Raw genomic sequence first — 22,883 nt, 5'->3', positions numbered from 1 at the left:
CAACTGGGGAAATGTGAACAGACTGGATATTAAGTTATATTAAGAAGTTATTATTCTATTAATGTGATACTGATATATTGTAGTTATTTTTTAAGTCCTTATCTGTTTGGAAATAAGATGATATCTATGATTTGCTCTGTAATATTCCACCCAAAAATAAGAAGTAGGGAATGGTATAGAGTTTCAGTTTGACAAGATAAAAAAGTTCTAAAGATCTGTTGTACAATGTACATATAGTTAACATTACTATACTATACATTTAAAAATGGTTAAGGTGGAACATTTTATGTGTATTTTACCACAATTAAAATAAAGATTTACAAGATAACAACTATTAATGCTCGTTAATGGATATAGATAAGTTTATTTAGACGTTTAAAAAAATGATGATCATACAGCACTGGTATATACTGAATCACTGAAAGATTTAATTTTATTTAGTTTGCCAAGGGAGAAAGATAAATACATTTATATGTAACATTTTTATTAAACAATCAGATAGTTTTAGGTTAAACAAAACTATCAGAAGAATAATTCAAACTCCCTTAGTAGGAAAAACAAATGTTGGCTATTGAAAGACTTCTTACTCTAGCCGTAGCTGAATTACAGTAAGTAAAAATCCCATTTTTGCTAACAATGAAGTTTTTATTACGTAGAGTCAATAATCACAATAGTAATTTGGAATAGAATAACAGTAATGTGAAAAGAGACTCTATAATCAATAATACTCCATGGATAAACAATTGAGAATTGTAAAAATTAAGACTCAATTTGTTTTTTTATCAATCTGAAGCCTACAACTAGAATATAACAATATCTTGGTCAAGTGTGGTAGCTCACACCTGTAATCCTAGCACTTAGGAGGCCAAGGTGGGAGGATAGCTGGAGCCCAGAAATTTGAGATCAGCCTGAGCAATGTAGCGAGACCTCATCTCACGAAAACCAACAAATTTTTTTGTTGTTGTTAAGAAGAAAAAAACATATATGTATATATAAAACAATACTTTATAGTTATTAGGTCTGTATAGTGCTTTGGCATTCAAGTAAAAAAACTGGTCTAGACATCTCATGATTTCACTGGTCTGTCTGGCTGCATAGCTTGCTGTGGCCTAAAAAATAAATTTCTTCCTTGCAGTTGTTGTGAACTTTTCCTATCATTTTGAATGAAGTCACTCACAGCAGAGCCACTGTCGGTAGTTTATCAGACAGCTGACATTTCAGGGAGATGAACAAAAAGTTAATGCATTATTGAGACTTAAAACAGCATATAAATGCAGATTATTTTTAAAAATCCAAAAAGCCAAAAAAAGCAAAAAACAAAAAAACCTCCCTTCTAGCTATTTCAACTTACCCAGTCTGTTCCCTCATTCTATAAAACTAAGATAACTACCAACCTTGACAGATTATCATAATATTAAACAGAGAACACATACAAAAATTGTCTAGAAGCAGCACTGGGTCAACATCTAGCACATAACAGATGATCGCAATTTTTTTTAGTTTCCTTTATGTTCTTCATTTTAACTGAAAAAGGAATGAGCTGAATAGGTTCTTACAAGACATATTCCTAAAGTAGGTGTCTGGTTTTTGGTTTTGCTTAAGTCATTAAGAGAAAAGTTTCTATCAGTGTTCTAAAATAAGTATTTTTGTTACCACAAAGACACCACTTTTAGTTAGTGTGCACACCATTGCCATGTGACTCTCTCCACATCTGTCGGCATGGGCAGACAAACTGAAGCTCCCCGGCTGAGGCACCTCGGCCAAGACATCCCAGTGACCACAGGGATGGTGCAAAGCACGGACTATAGTAGAGCTGAGAGACCTAACAAGAGACAGAAAGACATGGAAAAGGAGACAGAGGGAGGAATGGGATTGTGGTAAGGAAGAAAGAGAGGGGAGGAAGAGAGGGCGACAAAGCCAGGGACCAAGATGAGGACAGTGAACATGGATGCAAGCATAGAGTGAGCCTCAGTAAGCAAGACAATGATAGACAGTGGGTAAGCAAGTCAGAAACAAGCAAAGAGGCAAAGCGGCAAGCCGGCACAAAGACATGAGCCTGGACAGGACAGTGAATACACGCATGTGTGAGGGCAGGAGGGAAGGAGGAGCTGGGTCTAAATGCTGAGGAGAAGAGGCTACCTAAACAAGAAAGAGAGCAGGGTTCGTGGAGCGAAGCTGAAAGAGGCTAAATGGTACCAGGACACTGCATTAAGGTAGTTCAAACTTGATCAAAACCTATCCGCTTCTCATTATTTTAAAAAGTCTTAGGCCTACCTGAATTATCTCTGATTGTTCAGCCAGAGCCTTCCTTTGTGCCTCCAGCGAAGATACCTGTTGCTGATAAATCAAGCGTTGCTTCTCCCAGTCCAGCGATTTCTGACGGAATTCCTGAGGAAGCAATTAGAGTACTTAATTTCTGAGTGCTTCTCCTCACTGTCACTACTTCCCAGACTCCCTTTTACTTTAATTTCTCCCCATGTCCCTGGGTATGCTCGCACTGTTCTCCACAGCAGGAGACCCATTACTCACTTAGCTAACAGAGCTAGAGAGTAACACTAAATTCCTCACATACTGTGCCTCTGGATATCTGTCTTTCTAAATTTAACACCCTAATGGTGAGGAGTATGAAACGCAGATGCTAAGCACTGGATTCAGATGTTTTTATGGATTTGCTGCCACCTAAGGGTTGTTATAATTTTCTAGTGAATTTTCAGAAAACTGATGTTAAGATAACTAAAATTTTAAAGTATGATTACAGATATCCCTCGCTATCCAAATTCTTGATATCCAGACCCAAGAATTGAACAGATTAAATTTTCAGATAAGTCCTTTGGTAACCCAAATCTTACTTCTCAGTATCTAAAACTCAAGAACCAAGTAGATTCAGACAATACAATATCCTTTGATATCCAAATTTTTATTATCTCAACAGAGGAACTGCAAAGGCTTGAATAACAAAGAAAATCTGTACTAAATTTTAACAGATATTTGTAACCCAAAGCCGAACAGTTCAAAATTAATGATGGATCAATAGTAACATCAAATTGCATGATCAAGAAAATGATTTCAATATTTATGAAAATGGGGCAAATCAAAGGGAAAGGAAATTCAATCTTTCTATCACTGTCTTCCAGGATCCTCAACTCCAGAAGTCTCAGGCTCCTTAAGATAACTGTTGTTAACCAAATTTCTGATATTCATTCATTCATTCAATCATTCTACTATATATGCCAGGTACTGCTTTAGGTGTCAGGGATACAATACTTAACAAAACGAACAAAAACCCTAGTCCCACTCAACTGGGGGCAACAGATGACACATTTCTTGTATGGTATAGCACACGGTAATACACGATTTGGAGAAAACAGCATGAAGTCTTCAGAGTTGGGGTTGTAATTTTTAAAAGGGATGGCCAGACTGAGTGAAAAACATTTAAGTAAACACTTAGGGAGATGAGGGTGAAGTTACAATATTCTGGGTGGAAAGAACAGCCTTGAAATGAGAGCATCCTGGTGTGTTTAAGGGTGAAAAAGGAGACTGGTGTGGCTGGAATAAAGTGAATGAAAGGGAAAATAGGAGAAGACAAGGTATGAGAATGAGACCACGCAGGCCATTAGGATAACTTAGGTTTTTTTTCTTTTTAATACTTTAAGTTCTAAGGAACAGGTGCACAACGTGCAGGTTTGTTACATATGTATACATGTGCCATGTTGGTGTGCTGCACCCATTAATTCATCATTTACATTAGGTATATCTCCTAATGCTATCCCTCCTCCCCCTGCTCCCCACAATAGGACCCGGTGTGTGATGATCCCCTTCCTGAAGCTGCTGGAAGGTTTTTGTATAGGAAGTGATATAATTCGATTTACATTACAGCAGAATCATTCTGGCTATTGTGCTGAGAAAAGAGAAGTCTAAGATGACTCCGAGGTTTTTAGGTCGAGCAAACTGAGTTGCTATCAACTAAAACATGAATCAGTGCTGGGGAGATGAGGAAGAGAAAGACAGGACCTTTAGCTTGGACATGTTAAGTTTGACACATTTCAGACATCATAGTGGAGATAGGAAACAGGCAGTTGAAAGTTATTCTGTCATGAAGAGGCAAGGTCTCGGCTAGATATATAAATTTTGAATTGTCAACATATACACAGTGTTAAAGCTATGAAATTCAATGGGACCAACAGGGGAATGAGCGTAGACAGGAAAAAAAAAAAAAAGGAAAGGTCCAATGACATGATCCTAGGTTAAGGAGTAACGGAGACTGAGGAGTGATGAACAAGGAGAAAAATGAGAGAAATGTGGTTTTTCTCAAGCCAAGTCAAGAAAGTGGGTAAGGAGGCGGGAGAGACCAGCTCTCCTACAAAGCTGTAGGTAGGATGAGGAAGATGAGGACCAGCCCACAGGCTCTGGGAATGTGTAAGTCACTGGTGACCTCTATGTGAACAGCTTCTGTAGTGTGAGGGGACAAAAGCCTTGAGTGGGTATAAGAAAAATGAGACAAGAGAAACTGGAGACAAGTATAGATAACGGAAGTAATTTTTTAGTTATAAAATGAAAGAAATAAAATGGGGCAGAGGAGGAAGAGACAGGTCAAGAGAGGATATTTAAGAGGAGGGAAATTTGGATGCTGGTAAAAAATATCCAGTAGAGAGAAAAAATTAAGGGTGCAGAAAAGAGAAGTTGAACTACTAGAGTAATGCCTTAGGTAGAAAAGGGGGAGGGCATGGGTAGTTCCTCCAGGAAGGCAGGCAGGGTACATGGGCACAGATGCAGATAGGTGGGTGGACACAGAGCTGGAAGTCTATACACAGAAAGGAAGATATAACCCAAAGGTGAGGATGTGGGGATAGGTGTTGAGAGTTTGAGGAGAAAAGCAGAAGTCTGAAATACTCATTGTGGAAAGCAGGAGATGAGAGGAAATACAGTACGATTCCAGGTAGCATTAGGACCCGTTTGAGGTTAGGGACCATGAATTTAAAGTGAGATCAGACAGTACAGTTAGGGTTTTCTCCAGCCATGTTCAGCGATACATGACAAGTAGAGAGTGGGCAGAAAGGTGGACTTAAGCAGATCTGTGATTCTGCCAAGCAAATATGAGGAAGCAAGAGAGGAGCACACGAGATGAAAGGGAAAGTTAAAAATGTAATCACAGAATTTAAAAGCTGGCTAAAGACCAATAAGTGAGAACACTAAGTAGATAATGGAGCAGTAAAAAGGTGGCAGAATTCAATCATTTTAAGGGATGGATAATGATTACTGAGAGTCAAAGGACTAGAGAGAGTTAGCTGAAAAGACAGGGATTGGTAGTCTGATAATTAAATGCTTGAAAATGAGATTCTAGAGGGGTGGCATATATTGGTAATGACAAGAGCTGAGGAATGGCAATGGGAATAAGTAGATGAGACAGAGAGATAATCAAACTATCTACGGAGGAAAGAAAGACAAGAAACTGTAAGGTCAGAGTATTATAAGCATCATCCCTCCAGATCCTGAGATCCTCAAAGTTATGGTTAAGAGTAATGTTGGAGAGAACTGACAGTGAGCTGGGTGCTGAAATCAATGAGCCAAGGAAATAACCCAGAGATCAGAAGATGACTACTTTGGTTGTTATGTACATTGGCTGGCAGCATAGGCTGGTAACATGAAAATCAAAGATGGGGTTTTTGAGGTAGAAAGGAAAGAAAATAGGAAGTGGCAATGAGAAGCAAGAAGGATATAGGGTTTAGGGGGAAAAGGTATTGCTGAAAAGGGTGGAAGGGAAGCAGTATCTGCAGTCTTCTGATTCTAAGCTCTTCAAATGTGAAAAAAGTTGAGATATAAAGGAATATTAAACACAGAAATTATAATTTTAAGTAACAATAATATACTGGCATTTGTGGGTGACAGGTCACTGAGAGTAAAAACTTGTAAGTGATCACACAAAGATGTTGAACAATGTTTCTCAAATCAGAATAAGCTAGGGGAGCTGAATACAATGCAGATCCCTAGGTCCTATGCCATACTGCTGGATCAGCATTTCTGAGAGCCTAAAAGCACGCTGGGAATTCTTATGTCCACTGAAAAACTAATGGCAAGGACAGAGGAAGAGAGTGACAGATTTGTGCTGCTCCTTCATCTACTCTTGGTACTATTAGCTCACCACCTCCCCTTAAGTTCTCAATATATGCAACAATCATGGAGTTATTCAGTCTTAATAAAAAACAAAGTCAGCAGAGAAGGAAGTGAATGCCTTACTACATCTAAATGGGAATTGAGAATAATCTGATACAGAGATTACTTTGTACAAAAAGTGCTATGTACTTTCCACATTTACTAAGCCCCCACTTTATTAGGTGCTTGAGATACAATGACATATAAGACAAGAACAATGCCCATCTCTATGGGCATTGTTACTGTCTGTAACTAGTGGTCAATGTTGCCCAATGGGAGAGACACTGGCGTTTGAGGTACAATAATCCTTCCTGTGTGGAACAATCTTAGGCATATTTAATATCCCTGGTCCCTGTCCCCTAAATGCCAGTTTTGATATGCTCAGTTATTTTGACAACCAAAAAAAAAAGGCCTCCATACATTTGCAAATGCTCCCCAAGGGTGGTAGTGCCCTGTTGAGAATTATTGATGGCCAGTAATCCCGTTAACCAGAGGGAATCAGATGATGATAGGATGTATAGTGGATCACCCTCTCACCTTTGAAATAGCTTCGTGGCAGTCCTAAAGATGGTAGAAAATTGGTTTCAGAAAATAGTGCCATTAGAAACAGCATTTTCCTACATGAAGGCTGACAATCACTATGAACAAATTATTACTATGAACATACCTCTATTTTTGCAGTTAACCTCTCAATTTCAGACCGATCTTCCCTGTGATTTTTGGTATTTCCTCTGAATTCCCTCATTTGCTTTTTCTGAAGTTTTTCATAGCTTCTCTTCAGTATGCCTAACTGTAGAAACAGTTATTTCTATACTTAAAGTTTAAGAATTTATAAAGAGTAGTGGTGAGAAAAATTTGTATTATGAAAACAAGAGCAGTGCTAACCAGTATTACTGAGAACATGTTAGATTTCCAAACTAAAACACAAAAGGAAACTAAAAATTAAATATGTAGAATAAACATTAGTAAAGAAATACATTCAAAGAAAAAATTTTAAAAAAATTTTAAACAAAAGTTTTTTATTACAATAGCCTTGCACTTAAAGATCCTACCACCTAGCCCCACAATAAAAGCAGCAAATAAAAACTCTTTTTCTTTCCTCTAGGTCTGTGATTCTCAAAGCTATGCTCTTGCAGAGCACTGATATTTAGGATGCAGGAGAAGAATACTTTGCAATTAAATCAGAATAAAAGCAGTTTTTTCCAAATCTGAAGAATAAATTTGAGTTAATGGACAGAATTTTTTTACTTATTTATCCCAAAATGCTTCTTAAATTTTGGATCCTCCAATATTTATAATCTAGTAACTGATAAAAATTAAAATATTAAATGTAATTTTTGGTATCAAGTATTTCACAGTATTACACAAAAACAGCCCTAACTTCTTTCAGGTACTCAACCAAGAAACATATTTTAGCATCTCTTCTAGGTAGCATCAAACCTACAATTAGGCAAACCTCTTTACCTGGATTAAAGAACAGAGAAATGGATTCCCACTCCTGTATCTCCTGCATCTTCCACGCAGTATATATTTCCCACTTCACAAAGTAGAAAGTGGCTTTCGTTAACAACGTTCTCAAGGGTGAAAGAGAGAGAACTACATATACGACATTTAACAAAACTAAAATCTCACTTCTTCATGTAGTTTCTTCAACTCCTGCTTATACTCCATGGTCATCTCTTGCTTGATTTTTTCATGTTCTTCTACCTGCTGATGCAACATTCCAACCTAAAAGCAGAAAAGTGGTAGTATTTTTCATTAGCATTGAAACAACATCCCTGAGGTATAAAAATATAAAATAATCTCTGTATTTATTTGTAAATTCAAGTTCTCAAATGCATATATATGGTTACCCCACTTCTTAGGAAGTCAAATACCTAGTTATTTAATAAGTCTTAACATTGCCAAAAAATAGTGAACAAACAACTAGTTTTTAGAATTTCTAGGTTTAGATGAAAACTCTCTTTCTTTTTTTTTTTGTTCTTTTTGAGATGGAGTCTCGCTCTGTCGCCCAGGCTGGAGTGCGGTAGCGAATCTCGGCTCACTGCAACCTCTGCCTCCCAAGTTTAAACAATTCTCTGTCTCAGTCTCCCGAGTAGCTGGGATTACAGGTGCATGCCACCACACCTGGCACATTTTTGTATTTTTAGTAGAGACGGGGTTTCCCCATCTTGGCCAGGCTGGTCTTGAACTCCTGACCTCGTGATCCACCTGCCTCGGCCTCCCAAAGTGCTGGGATTACAGGTGTGAGCCAGCACACCCAGCCGAAACTGTCTCTCTCTGTCTGATTATTCTACTCAACCCTTTTCATCAAAAAAATCTCACGAAAATAAGAAATATAAAGTTTTGAGAGCCTTGGAAATCAACAATACTTCATAAAAAATCTAGAAGACTTTAAGAATAATTTCTCTACAATAAAGTACAGAATAGTAATGTCAGACAGGAAAAAAAAAGGAGGCTTGTGCCTGCTTTACCATTTGCCCAACTTCAGAGAAACGAGTTCCACCAACCATGGTAAGGAAGTTATCCTAACCCACTTTTCAATGATTTGATACCAGAGACATCTATTTTCTGCCAAGCCTTCACCTCCACAAGTATCCAGAAGTAATTCTTTTAATAACCAGCTAGAATTTTATCTACTGATAAGTAGGAAGGGAGAGGGAAAACAGGGAACAGGAGGGAGTAAACAAACACCATCTAGAACAGTAAATTTCTTAGAAGTACTAGAAATAAACTATTTATAAGAATGACGAGTTAATGCAATTCCAATAAAAAATTATAGTGGAATTTATTTTTGTAAGAGAACTTGAAAAAGTCATTCTAAAGTTCAAACTGGAAGAATGGGTAAATACAGCCAATAAAATGGAAAAGTCTAGTTTTTTTAAAAAAAGATGTAAGTGAATGATGTAACTGAATTTCTGGATGAAAGGAAACTTTCTGAGCTTAAAACTAATGAAAAAGCAATTTTAAAATGATGCATTTAACCATGTAAAACTTCTATTTTAAAAAAATCCAATTAACAAAATTAAAAGGTAAATAAACAGAGAAATATTTACAAAAAATCAAAGGGCTTTTAACTTTTAGTATACAAAAAACTCTTACAAATTTGTAAAAAGTAGTAAGCTCTCAACAGAAAAATAACTCAAGGACAAGAATGATTCCCACAAAAATATAAATGTCCAATAAACATGAAAAAAGACTTAATTTCAAGAGTAATCAGAGGAAAACATCCCATGGCATTTTACATCTATCAAATTAGGAAAGATCTTATAAAATAAGACTTATGTGGGTAAGTTATTTGGAATCAAAGACCCATAAAGTGTTGAAATACGAAGCACGTGACTTCCAGAAAGCAATGTGGGAGTGTATATTAAAACACTCATAAATATTCTTGACCTTGACTTAGTAAACACTACTTTTAGAAATTCATGTAAAAAAAATAAATGTAGAGCCAGGTAGAGCAGCTCCCATCTATAATTTCAGCACTTTGGGAGGCAGAGGCAGAAGGATGACTTGAGCCCAGAGGAGTTCAACACCAACCTGGGCAACATGGTGAGACCCTGTCTCTACAAAAAAGGAAAAGAAGAAAATAAATGCAGATGTTAAGAATTTGTCGGGACCGGGCATATTGTCTCATGCCTGTAATCCCAGCACTTTGGGAGGCCAAGGCAGGCAGATCACTTGAGGTCAGGAGTTTGAGACCAGCCTGGCCAACACGGCAAAACCCCATCTCTACTAAAAATACAAAAATTCGCTAGACCTGGTGGCAGGTGCCTGTAATCCCAGCCACTCGTGAGGCTGTGGCACAAGAATCGCTTGAACCCAGAAGATGGAGGTTGCAGTGAGCCGAGACGGCATCACTGCACTCCAACCTGAGCAACAGAGTGAGACTCAGTCTCAAAAAAAAAAAAAAACAGAAATTGTCAACAGGGATTTGTTCTTTTATAAAAACTGGACAAACTGGAAAAAATCTAAATGTTTATAAATAAATTGTGAACGAATACAATGAATGAAAGTACATAATAAAATATGCAAACATTAAGCTGTATTAAAACAGTTAACATGCAAAATGCTTACCACTTAAAAAACATATGGATATAAAAAGTATACTATACTAAAATCCCAATTTTGGGAAGGATTTTTACTGAAGTTTACTTACATAGCTTAAAGGAAATACACCAAATGTTAATACAGATTAACTCTGATTCAAGGCATTATGATTATTTTTTGCTTCATAGTTTGTCTTTTCTAAATTTTCTCCAATGGCTACTGCTTTTACTAGCAAGAAAAGAACATTTTAAAAAAGAAAAGACAAGAAGCTGACCCTAAGTCCACCTATTTTGCTTTGATAAAGATCATCAGGACTCATCTATTTGATTAAAACAAGTTGAAGAGTCTTAACTATTCATATTTCCTAGCCCACAATCCACCAGAAGATGCAAAATTAGAAAGTATGGTAGGTAGAAGGGGTAACTACAATGATCAGTAGAAATGAGCAATAGCTTTTAGCAAAGACAGAAGAAAAAAGGGAAACAGATTATCCCAAGAGTAGACTCGTGTCTACACTGCTATAACCCGTAAAGACAAAGCACATCAAGCACATCAGTATGTAATAGCCATTACTCCTAACATATCACAACCAAGAGAAAAGGCAACCCTCAAAACACCACACCCACACCCACACACACACCCCTCCTTAAATTTTCAGTAGTGTGGCCTTTTGGCCCTTTATCACATGTTAGACAAGACACACCTGCAGAATCATAAAAACTTCAAATGATTTCATAAGATCCACTGACAGCATGGGAACTGACTAGGGAGTTCTCAAACTCAGCCTAAATAGTTCTTTGACCAAGGTTTTTAAAAATTGAAGACAAAGAAGGAGGAAAAAACAAGCAGGGGGAGGACAAGATGGCTGACTAGACACAGCCAGGAGGAAAAGCTGCCAATGAGGGACTGAGACAACTGGTGTGCTCCTAACAGATCTTCAGAGGCGGTCACTAAGAGTGTATGGAGAGAAGACACAGAAGCTGAGATGAAGGGGGAGGAAGCTGGGAACCGTACACGAGGCGACTACTACGCACCTGGACTCATTGCTGGCCCAAACAACTCTGGAAAAACAGATGAGCTGAACTAGCAAGAAGCAACCCACTCTTCCCACGGGCCTCTGGAACCCTAGCAGGAGGGGACCCCTCGACCACCATGAACATTCAAGTTGACAGGGTGAGCCACTTAGAGAAGTGATAGGAGCAGCAAGCCAGCTGATGTGGAGCCCAGAGAGTTTGGTGTGGGAGTATCTGTGGTGGGGTGGTGGGGCATGGCCAGGGATAGCCATCCCCTTAGGCTTAACTGGCTCCCATAGGAGACTTTAGCTCTAAGGCAACTGCTGGACCCGAACTGTGCAGAGTGGTCTTGCCCATCATATGGGGCCAGTCTCACCTGAACATCCCTTGGCCTGCTGGCCTCTCCCAGGGCCCCAGCGTGGCCACACATGCTTACAGGGCAGCCTTGGGTGGCCTGGGGAACTGCATCATAGCTTCTGTGCTAGCAGACTATGCCTGACCAGCAGAGAGCTCCAGAGGAGTGGCCCCCATGGCTATGCACCAGCCTGTACATTCCGTCCCCATACTGCAGCTTCTCTGGGCCCACAGCAACTCCCCACATGGCTTTGCTGGCATGTGCCTATGCCAGCAGGTTTTGCTTTTTTTGCCCCACCAACAGGCAAGTGTACATGTATCCACCTTGCCACTGCTGTGGCGGGAGTGCAGTTCATCCCCCATGTCCCCACTGACCACCACTGCAGACAGAACCTTGGTGAACACAAAACCAGCCAGCCGCGCCTTTGCCAGTGCCCCTTTCTTGCATCAACACTGCCGCAGGAGTGAAACTAGGCACAGAGAATAGCAGATCCTCCCCTGCACAGAGCAACCACTCCTGTTTGCAGTACACAGAGAAGGCACGCAGACCTGCAACCGCCAGTGCCCTGCCCCCAAGCCAACACCACCACCAGTGCCACTGTGCAGTTGCCAGCAGGGGCACCTGCTCACCTCCCAGCTGTGTTCCCTCCTCCACTGTGGTGAACACCTTCAGGGAGGCAAGCACCCTGGCACCCACCAGAACCCTGCCATAGCTGACAAGTGTGTCTCCCACTGCACTGCTGCTACCACTGCTGCTGGCACATGCAAACAAGGATGAATCCCACTGTCACCGCACTATGAAACGCTTCGGCTGACACCACCCATTGGGGTGTAGTGACCAGCAGTCCAGGAGCACCCTGAACCCCCAATGCAGTGGATTCCTAAATTCAAGGAGCCAGAGCAAAAAGTTAGGGCCCAATACAAGCCCCCCAGAGTTACACCACATAGTCTAGGAGCTGGGAGCTGAGCAACGGTCCCCTAAAATCTTCCAGAGACAAAACCAGTTGGCTGAATCCACCTTATACTACAATCAAACTCTCAAGGTCATCAAATATGATAAAAGAAAAAAAAACTCATCCAAGGGTCAGCAACTTCAAAGATTGAAGGAACGTAAACCCACAAAGATGAGAAAGAAACAGTGCAAGAACTCCAAGAACTCAAAAAGCCAGAGTATCTTCCTTCCTCCAAACAACCATATCACTTCTCCAGTAAGGGTTCAGAACTGGGCTAAGAGGGCTAAAATGACAGAAATATAATTCAGAGCATGGATAGGAGCAAAGATCATTGAGCTACAAGAGTATATTGAAACCCAGTCCAAGGAAGCTAAGAATCATGATAAAACAACGCAGGAACTGACAGACAAAATCAGCAGTATAGAAAAGAATGTAAAGCAACCTGATAGAGCTGAAAAGCACACTACAAGAATTTCTTAATGCAATTACAAGTATCAATAGCAAAACAGACCAAGCAGAGGAAAAAAATCTCAGAGCCTGAAGACTGGCTTTCTGAAATAAGACAGTCACTGACAGACAAAATAGACAGTATAGAAAGAAATATAACCAATCTGTTAGAGCTGAAAAACACACCAGAAGAATTTTTAATGCAATCACAAGCATTAACAGCAAAATAGACCAAGCAGACGAAAGAATCTCAGAGCTTGAAGACTGGCTTTCTGAAATAAGACAGGTAAGAATAGAGAAAAAAAGAATGAAAAGGAATGAATACAATCCCCAAGATATATGAGATTATGTAAAGATGCCAAATCTACAACTCATTGGCGTCCCCTGAAAAGATGGGGAGAATGCAACCAACCTGGAAAACATATTTCAGGATATCACCCATGAGAACTTTCCCAACCTAGCTAGAGAGGCTAACATTCAAATTCAGGAAATGCAGAGAACCCCAGTATGATACTTCACAAGATCATTCCCAGGATACATAATCATCAAATTCTCCAAGGTCAAAATTAAGGAAAAAAATGTTAAGGGCAGCCAGAAAGAAAGATCAGGTCACCTACAAAGGGAAGCTTATCAGACTAATGGTAGACCTCTTGGCAGAAACTCTACCAGCCAGAACAGATTGGAGGCATATTCAACATTCTTAAAGAAAAGAAATTTCAACCCAGAATTTCATTATCTGGCCAAACTAAGCTCCTGAAGGAAGCACTATATATGGAAAGGAAAGACCATTACCAGCCACTACAAAAACAGACTAAAAGTACACAGACCAGTGACACTATAAAGCAACCACACAAAAAACTGCAAAATAACCAGCTAACATCATGATGAGAGAATCAAATTCACATGTATCAACACTAACCTTGAATGTAAATGAGCTAAATGTCCCAATTAAAAGGCACAGAATGACAAGCTGGATAAAGAATCAAGACCCATTGGTATGCTGTCTTCAAGAAACCCATCTCACATGCAGTGACATACATAACAGAAGATAAGAAATAACTAAAATCAGAGCTAAGTTGAAGGAGACTGAGACACAAAAAACCATTCAAAAGATCAACAAATCCAGAAGCTGATTTTTTGAAAAAATTAAAACAGACCGCCAGCTAGACTAATAAAGAAGAGAGAAGACTCAAATAGACACAATCAGAAATGATAAGGAAGATATCACCACTAATCCCACAGAAATATAAACAACTATCAGAGAATCCTATAAACACCTCTATGCACATAAACTAGAAAATCTAGAAGAAAAGGATAAATTCCTGAACACATACACCATCCTAAGACTGAACCAGGAAGAAACTGAACCCCTGAACAGACCAATAACAAGTTCTGAAATTGAATCAGTAATAAATAGCTTACCAACCCAAAAAAGCCCAGGGTCAGATGGATTCACAGCTGAATTCTACCAGATGTAGAAAGAAGAGCTGGTACCATTCCTGCTAAAACTATTCCAAAAACTTGAGGAGGAGGGACTCCTCTCTAACTCATTCTATGAGTTGTGCATCAACCTGATACCAAAACCTGGCAGAGACACAACAAAAAAAGAAAACTTCAGGCCAATATCATTGATGAACACTGACGCAGAAATCCTCAACAAAATAATGGTAAACCTAATCCAGCAGCACATCAAAAACCTTATCCACCATAGTCAAGTAGGCTTCATCCCTAGGATGCAAGGTTGGCTTGACATATGCAAATAAATAAATGTGATTAATCACATAAACAGAACTAAAGCCAAAATCCACATGATTATCTCAATAGATGCAGAAAAGGCTTTTGATAAAATTCAACACCCTTCCATGTTAAAAACTCTCAATAAACTAGGTACTGAAAAAATGCACCTCAAAATAATAAGAGCCATCTATGACAAACCCAAAGCCAGTATCATACTGAATGGGCAAAAGCTGGAAACCCTTGAAAACCAGCACAAGAGAAGGATGCCCTCTCTCACCACTCCAACTCAACATAGTTTTAGAAGTCCTGGCCAAAGGAATCAGGCAAAAGAAAGAAATAAAAGGCATCCAAATAGGAAGAAAGAAGTCAAATTATTCCTATTTGTAGACAACATGATCCTCTATCTAGAAAACCCCATAGTTTTGGCCCAAAAGCTCCTTAAGCTGATAAACAACTTCAGCAAAGTCTCAGGATATAAAATCAATGTACAAAAGTCACTAGCACTCCTATACACCAACAATAGTCAAGCTGAGAGACAAATCAGGAATGCAATCCCATTCACAAATGTCACAAGAAGAATAAAATACCTAGGAATATAGCTAATCAGGGAGGTGAAAGATCTATGGAAAAAATATAAAACACTGCTCAAAGAAATCAGAGATTACAAAAACAAATGGAAAAACATTCCATGCTCATGGAAGGAAGAATCAGTATCATTAAAATGGCTATACTGCCCAAAGCAATGTACAGATTCAACACTATTCCTATTAAACTACCAAATGACATTCTTCACAGAACTAGGAAAAACTATTTTAAAATTCATATGAAACCAAAAAAGAGTCTGAATAGCTAAGGCAATCCCAAGCAAAAAGAACATAGCTAGATGCATCACACTACCCAACTTCAAACTATACTACAGGGCAACAGTAACCAAAACAGCATGACACTGGTACAAAAACAGATACATAGACCAATGGAAGAGAATAGAGAACCCAGAAATAAGGCTGCACACCTGTAACTATCTGATCTTCAACAAAACTGACAAAAACAAGCAATAAGGAAAGGACTCCCTATTAAATAAATGGTGCTGGGATAACTGGCTAGCAATATGCAGAAGATTGCAACTGGACCCCATCCTTATATCATATACAAAAATTAACTCAAGATGGATTAAATACTTAAATGTAAAGCCCAAAACTATAAAAAACTCTGGAAGATAACCTCGGCAACACCATTCTGGACATAGAAACAGGCAAAAATTTCATGACAAAGACACCAAAAGCAACTGCAACAAAAGTAAAATTTGACAAATGGGATCTAATTAAACTAAAGAGCTTCTTTACAGCAAACAAAACTATCAACAGAGTGAACAACACATAGAATGGGAGAAAACTTTTGCAAACTATGCATCTGACCAAAGACTAGTATCCAGTATCTATAAAGGAACTTAAAGTTGCAAGAAAAAAACAAACCACCCCACTAAAAATTGGGCAAAGGATATGAATAGACACTTTTCAAAAGAAGGCATACAGGCAGCCAACAAGCTCAACATCATTGATCATAAGAGAAACACAAATCAAAACCACAATGAAACACCATCTCACACTAGTCAGAATGGCTATTATTTAAAAGTCAAAAAGTCAAAAGGCTATTATTCAAAAGTAACATGCTGGCAAGGCTGCAGAGAAAAGACAAAGCTTATACACTGTGGGTGGGAGTGTAAATTAGTTTAACCACTGTGGAAGATGATGGTGATCCCTTAAAGTTATAAAAACAGAAATATCATTCGACCCAGCAATCCCATTACTAGGCATATACCCAAAAAAACTAAGTCGTTCCATCGGAAAGACACATACACATGTATGTTCATTCACCACAGCACTATTCACAAGAGCAAAAACACAGTATCAACCTAAATGTCCATCAATGGCAGACTAGATAAAGAAAATGAGGTACATATACACCATGGAATACTATGCAGCCATAAAAAAGAATAAGACCACGTCCTTTGCAGGAACAGAAAACCAAATACTGCATATTCTCATTTACAAAAGGGAGCTAAGTGATGAGAACACATGGACACATAGAGGGGAACAACACACACTGAGGCTTACTGGAGGGTAGAAGGAGAGAATCAGGAAAAAATAACTAAGGGGTACTAGGCTTACTACCTGTGTGATGAAATAATCTGTACAACAAACCCCCGTGACACAAGTTTACCTATATAACAAACCTACAAATGTACCCCTGAATTTAAAATAAAATTTAAATTTAAAAAAAAGGAAAACCATCACCTTTCTGACTACAACGCTTCACAATCACTCTCATTTGGCTCTCCTGTTTCACTAGAATCACCTATATCCCTTGAGAACCCACAGCCCTTAGAAGAAAATGCTTTGCCAGAATGACCCTGTGACCCACTTGAATATCCCTGTCCTTGAGAGTCACACCTAATGATTCCTCCTTCCTGGATTGATCTGAATTTCCCTGATCTCTTGGCACTTTGAGTCTTTTCATCCATCACTAACAGATTAGATAAATCCCAAATTACATATATCCTGTTCATTGATAAGGAGAAAGGCAGGAAGTAAAATGTTTTTAAGACAAGGAGCAGTAAATATTATCTCCAGGCAAATTTGTTAATTAATGAAGAAATGCAGATGACAGTACCAGATCCAAAAGAAACAGGGAGCAGAAATACAATGAAAAGAGACTAAAAGATAGAATGCATGTTTGATTTGCATATCAAAATGCCAGAACAGCTCCTCCAAGTCTGGCTGAAATGTCATTTGTACACACTACATAGTTAAAGTGAACTGCAAAAAGTCCATCCTCAAAAAGGTAAAAAGTATTCCGGAAAAATGATTCCGAAAAAAACACTAAAAACAATAATCTGGAATTCAATATCCCCCTCCCAGAAAATAAAACTTCAGTAACACTGAAACAGAGAAATGAGAGCTTCAATTTACAGTTAGTTGGACTACTGATTCTTATGCGATACTAAGTTACTGATCATTAAACAGAAATGAGAATATTAGCTGTTAATGAAGGTAACAAAACTAAGATATTCACAGATCTTCTAGTACTTCCTACTACAAGAGTTCTAGAATAAAACAAAGTGGAAAAAATATGCACATAAACAGAACAGATTAATATAAAAGAAATAAGCGAAGTATAAAAATACAAATGCACTTTGTGTAAATGTAAAAAGATAAATGTGAAAAGACAAGGACTTTTAGTGTTTAAAGCAGAAAGCAAACATGCTAAGTCATGTTCAACCATTTCCAAACTTTCAGGTCCAAAGGGGAACAATCCAGAATACCCATGGGAAAAAATACACAAAATGTGTATTTTCTACTACTCAAAATGGGAACTGACTGTTGCTTTTTAAAATAAACTTAAATTGAAAGTAAATATTTATACAGAAAACTACAGCTCTCTTTTTGATAAAACATTGAGCTGTTTCATACCCCTATAGTAACTTAGTATTATTAGTCTTTTAACTTTTAGCCACTCTGGTGTATAAAATAATTTGCATTTTCCTAGTAACCTGTGAAACCAAGCACCTTTTCACATACTCCACTGGTCATTTTGATATCTTCGTTTGTGAAATGACCATTTGTCTTTTGCCCATTTTTCTACTCAGTTAACTTAATAATTTATAGATGTTCTTTATCTTTTGTTGGTCACATGTTGTAAATATATGAAAAGTTTATTATTTTAATATAGTCTAAATTAGTAACCTTTTATCATTTTTTTAAAGAAATCTTTCCCTACTCCAAGACACTAAGAGTTTCTGTCTTCTAGAAAATTTTCAGCATTTCACATTTAAATTTATAATCCATCTAGAATTGAATTTGGTGTATGGTATAAAACTAGAAGTCAAAATCTTTCTTTTTTCCCCATGTTGTTACTCAGTTGATCCAGTGCCATGTATTGAAAAGACTCCCCACCACTCTGCAGTGCCATCTTGTCATGAATCAAACGTTCATATATGTGGGATCTCTGTTATGGGGCTCTTTATTCTGTTCCACTGGTCTGTTTTTCTATCCTTGCAATACCACACTGTCTTAATATAGTTTTTAATAATCCTGTTTTCTAGTACCCTAAGTGCTCCACCTTAATTTAGCTTCATCAAGATTGTTTTGGCTACTGCCATATAAATTTGAGAAACAACCTTGTCAATTTTCACTTTAAAATATACTGGAGTTTTAATTAGAATAATACTGAATTAATAGATCAAAATTGGAGAAACCAATACCTTTAAAATATTGAGTCTTTCTATCCATGAACATAATCTCTTCTTCCATTTATATCAGTTTCAATCTCTCTCCATAATTTAGAGGTTTCTGTATAGAGGTCTTGTACCTCTTTCATTGGATTTACTGTATTTGGTGGTTTTTTTGATACTCTTGTCAAGGGTATCTTTTTTAACTTCATTTTTAATTGCTTTTTGCTGGTATAAAGAATCAATACTTTTTGTATATTAACCTTTAACTCAGCAAACCTACTATTTCATTTGTTAATTCTAAGTTTGTCTACATAGATTTTTTGGGTTTTCTGTGTACACCAACAAAGCACATGCTAAATACTGTGGTATTTCTTCCTCTCTAATCCTTGTATCTTGTATTTATTTTTCTTGCTTTATTGCACTAGCTGCACCTCCACTACAATAACAACAACAAAAAAAGTGGTGATACTGGGCATCCTTGTCTCATTCACAATCTCTTAAGGAAAGCTTCTAACGGGTTACATTAATTGCTACTTGCTAAGTTTTTTATATACCATTTTACTAGATTAAGGAAATTCCCTTACATTTCTAATTTTCTAAGGGATTTTAATATTTTTATCACAAATGGATAACTGAATTTTATTAAATTCTTTTCCTGGATTGAGATAACTATGGTGTTTTTTCCTCTGGTAATGTGATGAATTATATTGATTTATGAATGTTGAAACAATCTAGAATGCCTAGAATAAACCTAAGTTAGTATGTAATATCTTTTCTAAATATTGCTGCATTTAGTTTAATATTCTGTCTAACAGTTTTACATTAGCATTCACATAAGACTGGCCTGTAATTTTCCTTAATTGCTATGTCCTTGTTAAGTTTTGAAATGAAGATTATGATGCTTCATAAAAGGAGTTAGGAAAATCTTATCTTTCTTCTGTTCTCTGGAATATTTTATATAAAATTGGTGTTACTTATTTCTTAAAATATCTGGTAGAATTCACCAATGAAGTCTATTGGGCCCAAGAGATTGCTCTATGAGCAGGTTTTTCAATAACAAATTCAATTTAGCCGGGCATGGTGGCTCATGCCTGTAATCCCAGCACTTTGGGTGGCTGAGGCAGGCAGATCACCTGAGGTCAGGAGTTTGAGACCAGCCTGACCAACATGATGAAACCCCACTTCTACTTAAAAAAAAAATGCAAAAATTAGCCGGGCATGGTGGTGTGCACCTGCAGTCCCAGCTACTCGAGAGGCTGATGCAGGAGAATCACCTGAACCCAGGAGGCAGAGGTTGCAGTGAGCCGAGATTATGCAACTGCACTCCTGCCTGGGAGACAGAGTGAGATTCCATCTCAAAACAAAACAATCAAAAATCAATTTAATAGGGTACTGTTCACAAGTTTCAACCTTTCTTGTATGCTGTGCTTTCCTTGGGATTTTTCTATCACATCTAAATGTTTTACTGCGGGGAGGGGGTACATGGTCATTCACAGTATCTTTTTATAACCCCTTTACTATTCAGAGGCTCTATTATGGTTTCTCGTTTTAACTGCTAACATTAGTTATTCTCCCCTTTTTTCTTAATTAGTCTTTCCAAGGTTATCAATTTAATTACTTTTTTTCAAAGAGGATAGCTTTGTTCATCCTCTTACACATTTGTTTTCTATTTTATTAGTTTCTGTCTTATCTTTATTACATCTTTTCTTTCTCTTTTCTTTGGTTTTAATTTGCTGGGGCTTGTTTTTCTTGAAATGGCTACTTAGATCACTTTCAGCCTTTCTAATATATATAATTTTAGCTGTATATAAAATGTATAAAATGTAGCTATATGTATACACACATAGCTAACATTCTAGGCACCACATTGGATGCATTCCACAAGTTTTGATACGTAACATATTTATTGTCACTCAGTCCAAAATATTTTCTAATTTTCATTGTGATTTCTTCTGATTCATGGGTTATTTAGAAGCATATTGCTTAATTTCCAAGCTTTTGAGGATTTTTCTGGTTGTCTTTCATTGTTCTGAGTTCTAGATTAAATCCACCTTGGTCAAAAAACATGATTCCAATCCTCTGAAATATGTTGAGACATGCTTTATGGCAGTACTGGTAAATGGTCCATATTCACTGGAATGTGGATTCAGCAGTTATTAGGTACAACGTTCTATTTAGGTTAATTAGGTCAAGTCTGTTAATTAGGTTAAGTTTGTTAATCTTGATCAAATCTTCGCCTTAACTGAGATTTTCTCTGCTTGTTGTATTAATTGAGAGCTATGTGTTAAGTCTTCCATGATTACCACGTACTTAATTGTTCCCTTAATTCTGTCCATTTTTCTTTGTATATTTTAAGGTTATGTTATTAAGTATTTATAGAATTGAATTATTAAAGCAACCTGGTTAATTGATCCTTTCATAATTTTTAAGTGTCCCTAGATCTTTAGCATTGCTTCTGGCTTTGATGTTTACTTTGTCTCATGCTAATACAGTTACATCGGTTTTCTTGTGGAAGTTTTCTCATGTCATATCACTTCCAAGCTTTTACTTTCATTTTTTAAAAATGTCCTTCTTTTTTTTTACATTCTTCAAATTTAGCAAGTTCTTTTCCCAACCTCTTGAGATGAATCATTACCTTAATGATTTTCAGCCCTTCCTCTTTTCTAATATATGCTCTTGTGGCTATAAACGTCCCTCCGAGATATTTTATCTGCATTCTGTAAGTCTGATGTTGTATTTTCATTTCGAATTCAAAGTATTTTCTAATTTCCATTGTGACTTCCTCTCTGATCCATGAATTATTCAGAACTCCATGTCCTAATTTCCAAATATACGCAGATTTTCAAGTTATCTTTTTCTAACTTATTTCCAGTATGTTCAGAGAACATACCTGTGATTTCAAGCTTTTGAACTGTATCAAGATTTACTTTATGGCCCAGCATATGGTCAATTTTGGTAAGGGTTTTGTTTGTGCCAGATAAGAATGTGTACTCTGAAATTCTGTTGTATTATATTCTATATATATAAATTAAGTCAAGTTTGCTGATCATGCCGTTCAAATCTATATTCTTTCTTATGTTTGTCTCTTATTCCATCAGTTACTAAGAAAAAGGCATTAAAATTCCCTCCTATGATTGTGGCTTCATCTGTTTTTTCCTAGTTCTGTCACTTTTCACATACAGATGAAAGACAAAGAGGATTTTTTTTTAAAACTATTTAATTAGATATTTACATTAGATACTCAGATATTTTCATCTTGGTTTGAGTCCCTCCCGCAAAGTATAGGCTGAGACATGGACTTCAGGGCAACTGAAGGTGACCCCAGGAAGCACAGTGAGGACACAGGGAGAGCAAGACAGAGAAGGAAGGAAAGCTAATAAACGGTGTGCTATTGAGCACAGTAAGCATATTACTGAAGTAAGCAGCTGGTGATGAATCCACTGGGAACCCACTAAGGAACCAGATGGTATGTTTCAGAATCGTCCCTCTGAGGGACGGGAAGTTGGAGAATTCACCTAGTCCCTCCATTACTTGAACCTTCACCTAAGACCTAAGAGTGTTAACTCCCCGACACTTCCAGATTTCATCTGAGCAGCTTTCCAAGGCCCCAGAGAAACATAATATACGACAAGCTTGTCCAACCTGTAGCCCACGGGACATATGCAGCCCAGTACAGCTTTGAATGTAGCCCTACACAAATTTGTGAACTTTCTTAAAACATTACAAGATTTTTTTTTTTTTTTTTAAGCTTATCAGCCAGCATTAGTGTTAGTGTATTCTACGTGTGGCCCAAAACAATTCTTCTTCCAGTCTGGCCCAGGGAAGCTAAAAGATTGGAAACCCCTGTTATAGTAGATACTGGCAGCACACAAGGACCTATATGCAATAGCTAAAATGAAATCAGGAGGCAAAGAGGACATACTACAGGGCACAAAGAATGTCTGCTAA

General features: G+C 37.6%; 1 protein-coding gene across 28 annotated transcripts in view; it reads right to left on the bottom strand.

The window, feature by feature from the left end:
* Positions 1-22,883, bottom strand: part of CEP63 (centrosomal protein 63) — a 144,004-nt gene that overhangs the window by 90,783 nt on the left and 30,338 nt on the right. For 15 of the 28 annotated variants that reach the window (XM_023187934.2, XM_023187912.2, XM_023187935.2 and 12 more), the window contains 4 exons: positions 7,783-7,878; positions 6,818-6,940; positions 6,688-6,711; positions 2,275-2,388 (listed from right to left, as the gene is read on the bottom strand). In XM_023187934.2, the coding sequence (XP_023043702.1) occupies positions 2,275-2,388; positions 6,688-6,711; positions 6,818-6,940; positions 7,783-7,878 (357 nt within the window). The remainder of the gene's footprint in view (positions 1-2,274; positions 2,389-6,687; positions 6,712-6,817; positions 6,941-7,782; positions 7,879-22,883) is intronic. The other 13 variants (XM_023187913.2, XM_023187938.2, XM_023187926.1 and 10 more) reach the window with 1 other exon arrangement.

Source organism: Piliocolobus tephrosceles, chromosome 2, assembly GCF_002776525.5.
Source record: "Piliocolobus tephrosceles isolate RC106 chromosome 2, ASM277652v3, whole genome shotgun sequence".
Taxonomy (NCBI): domain Eukaryota; kingdom Metazoa; phylum Chordata; class Mammalia; order Primates; family Cercopithecidae; genus Piliocolobus; species Piliocolobus tephrosceles.
The sequence above is the reverse complement of the archived record's forward strand: the minus strand, read 5'-3'. Positions and strand labels throughout refer to the sequence as shown.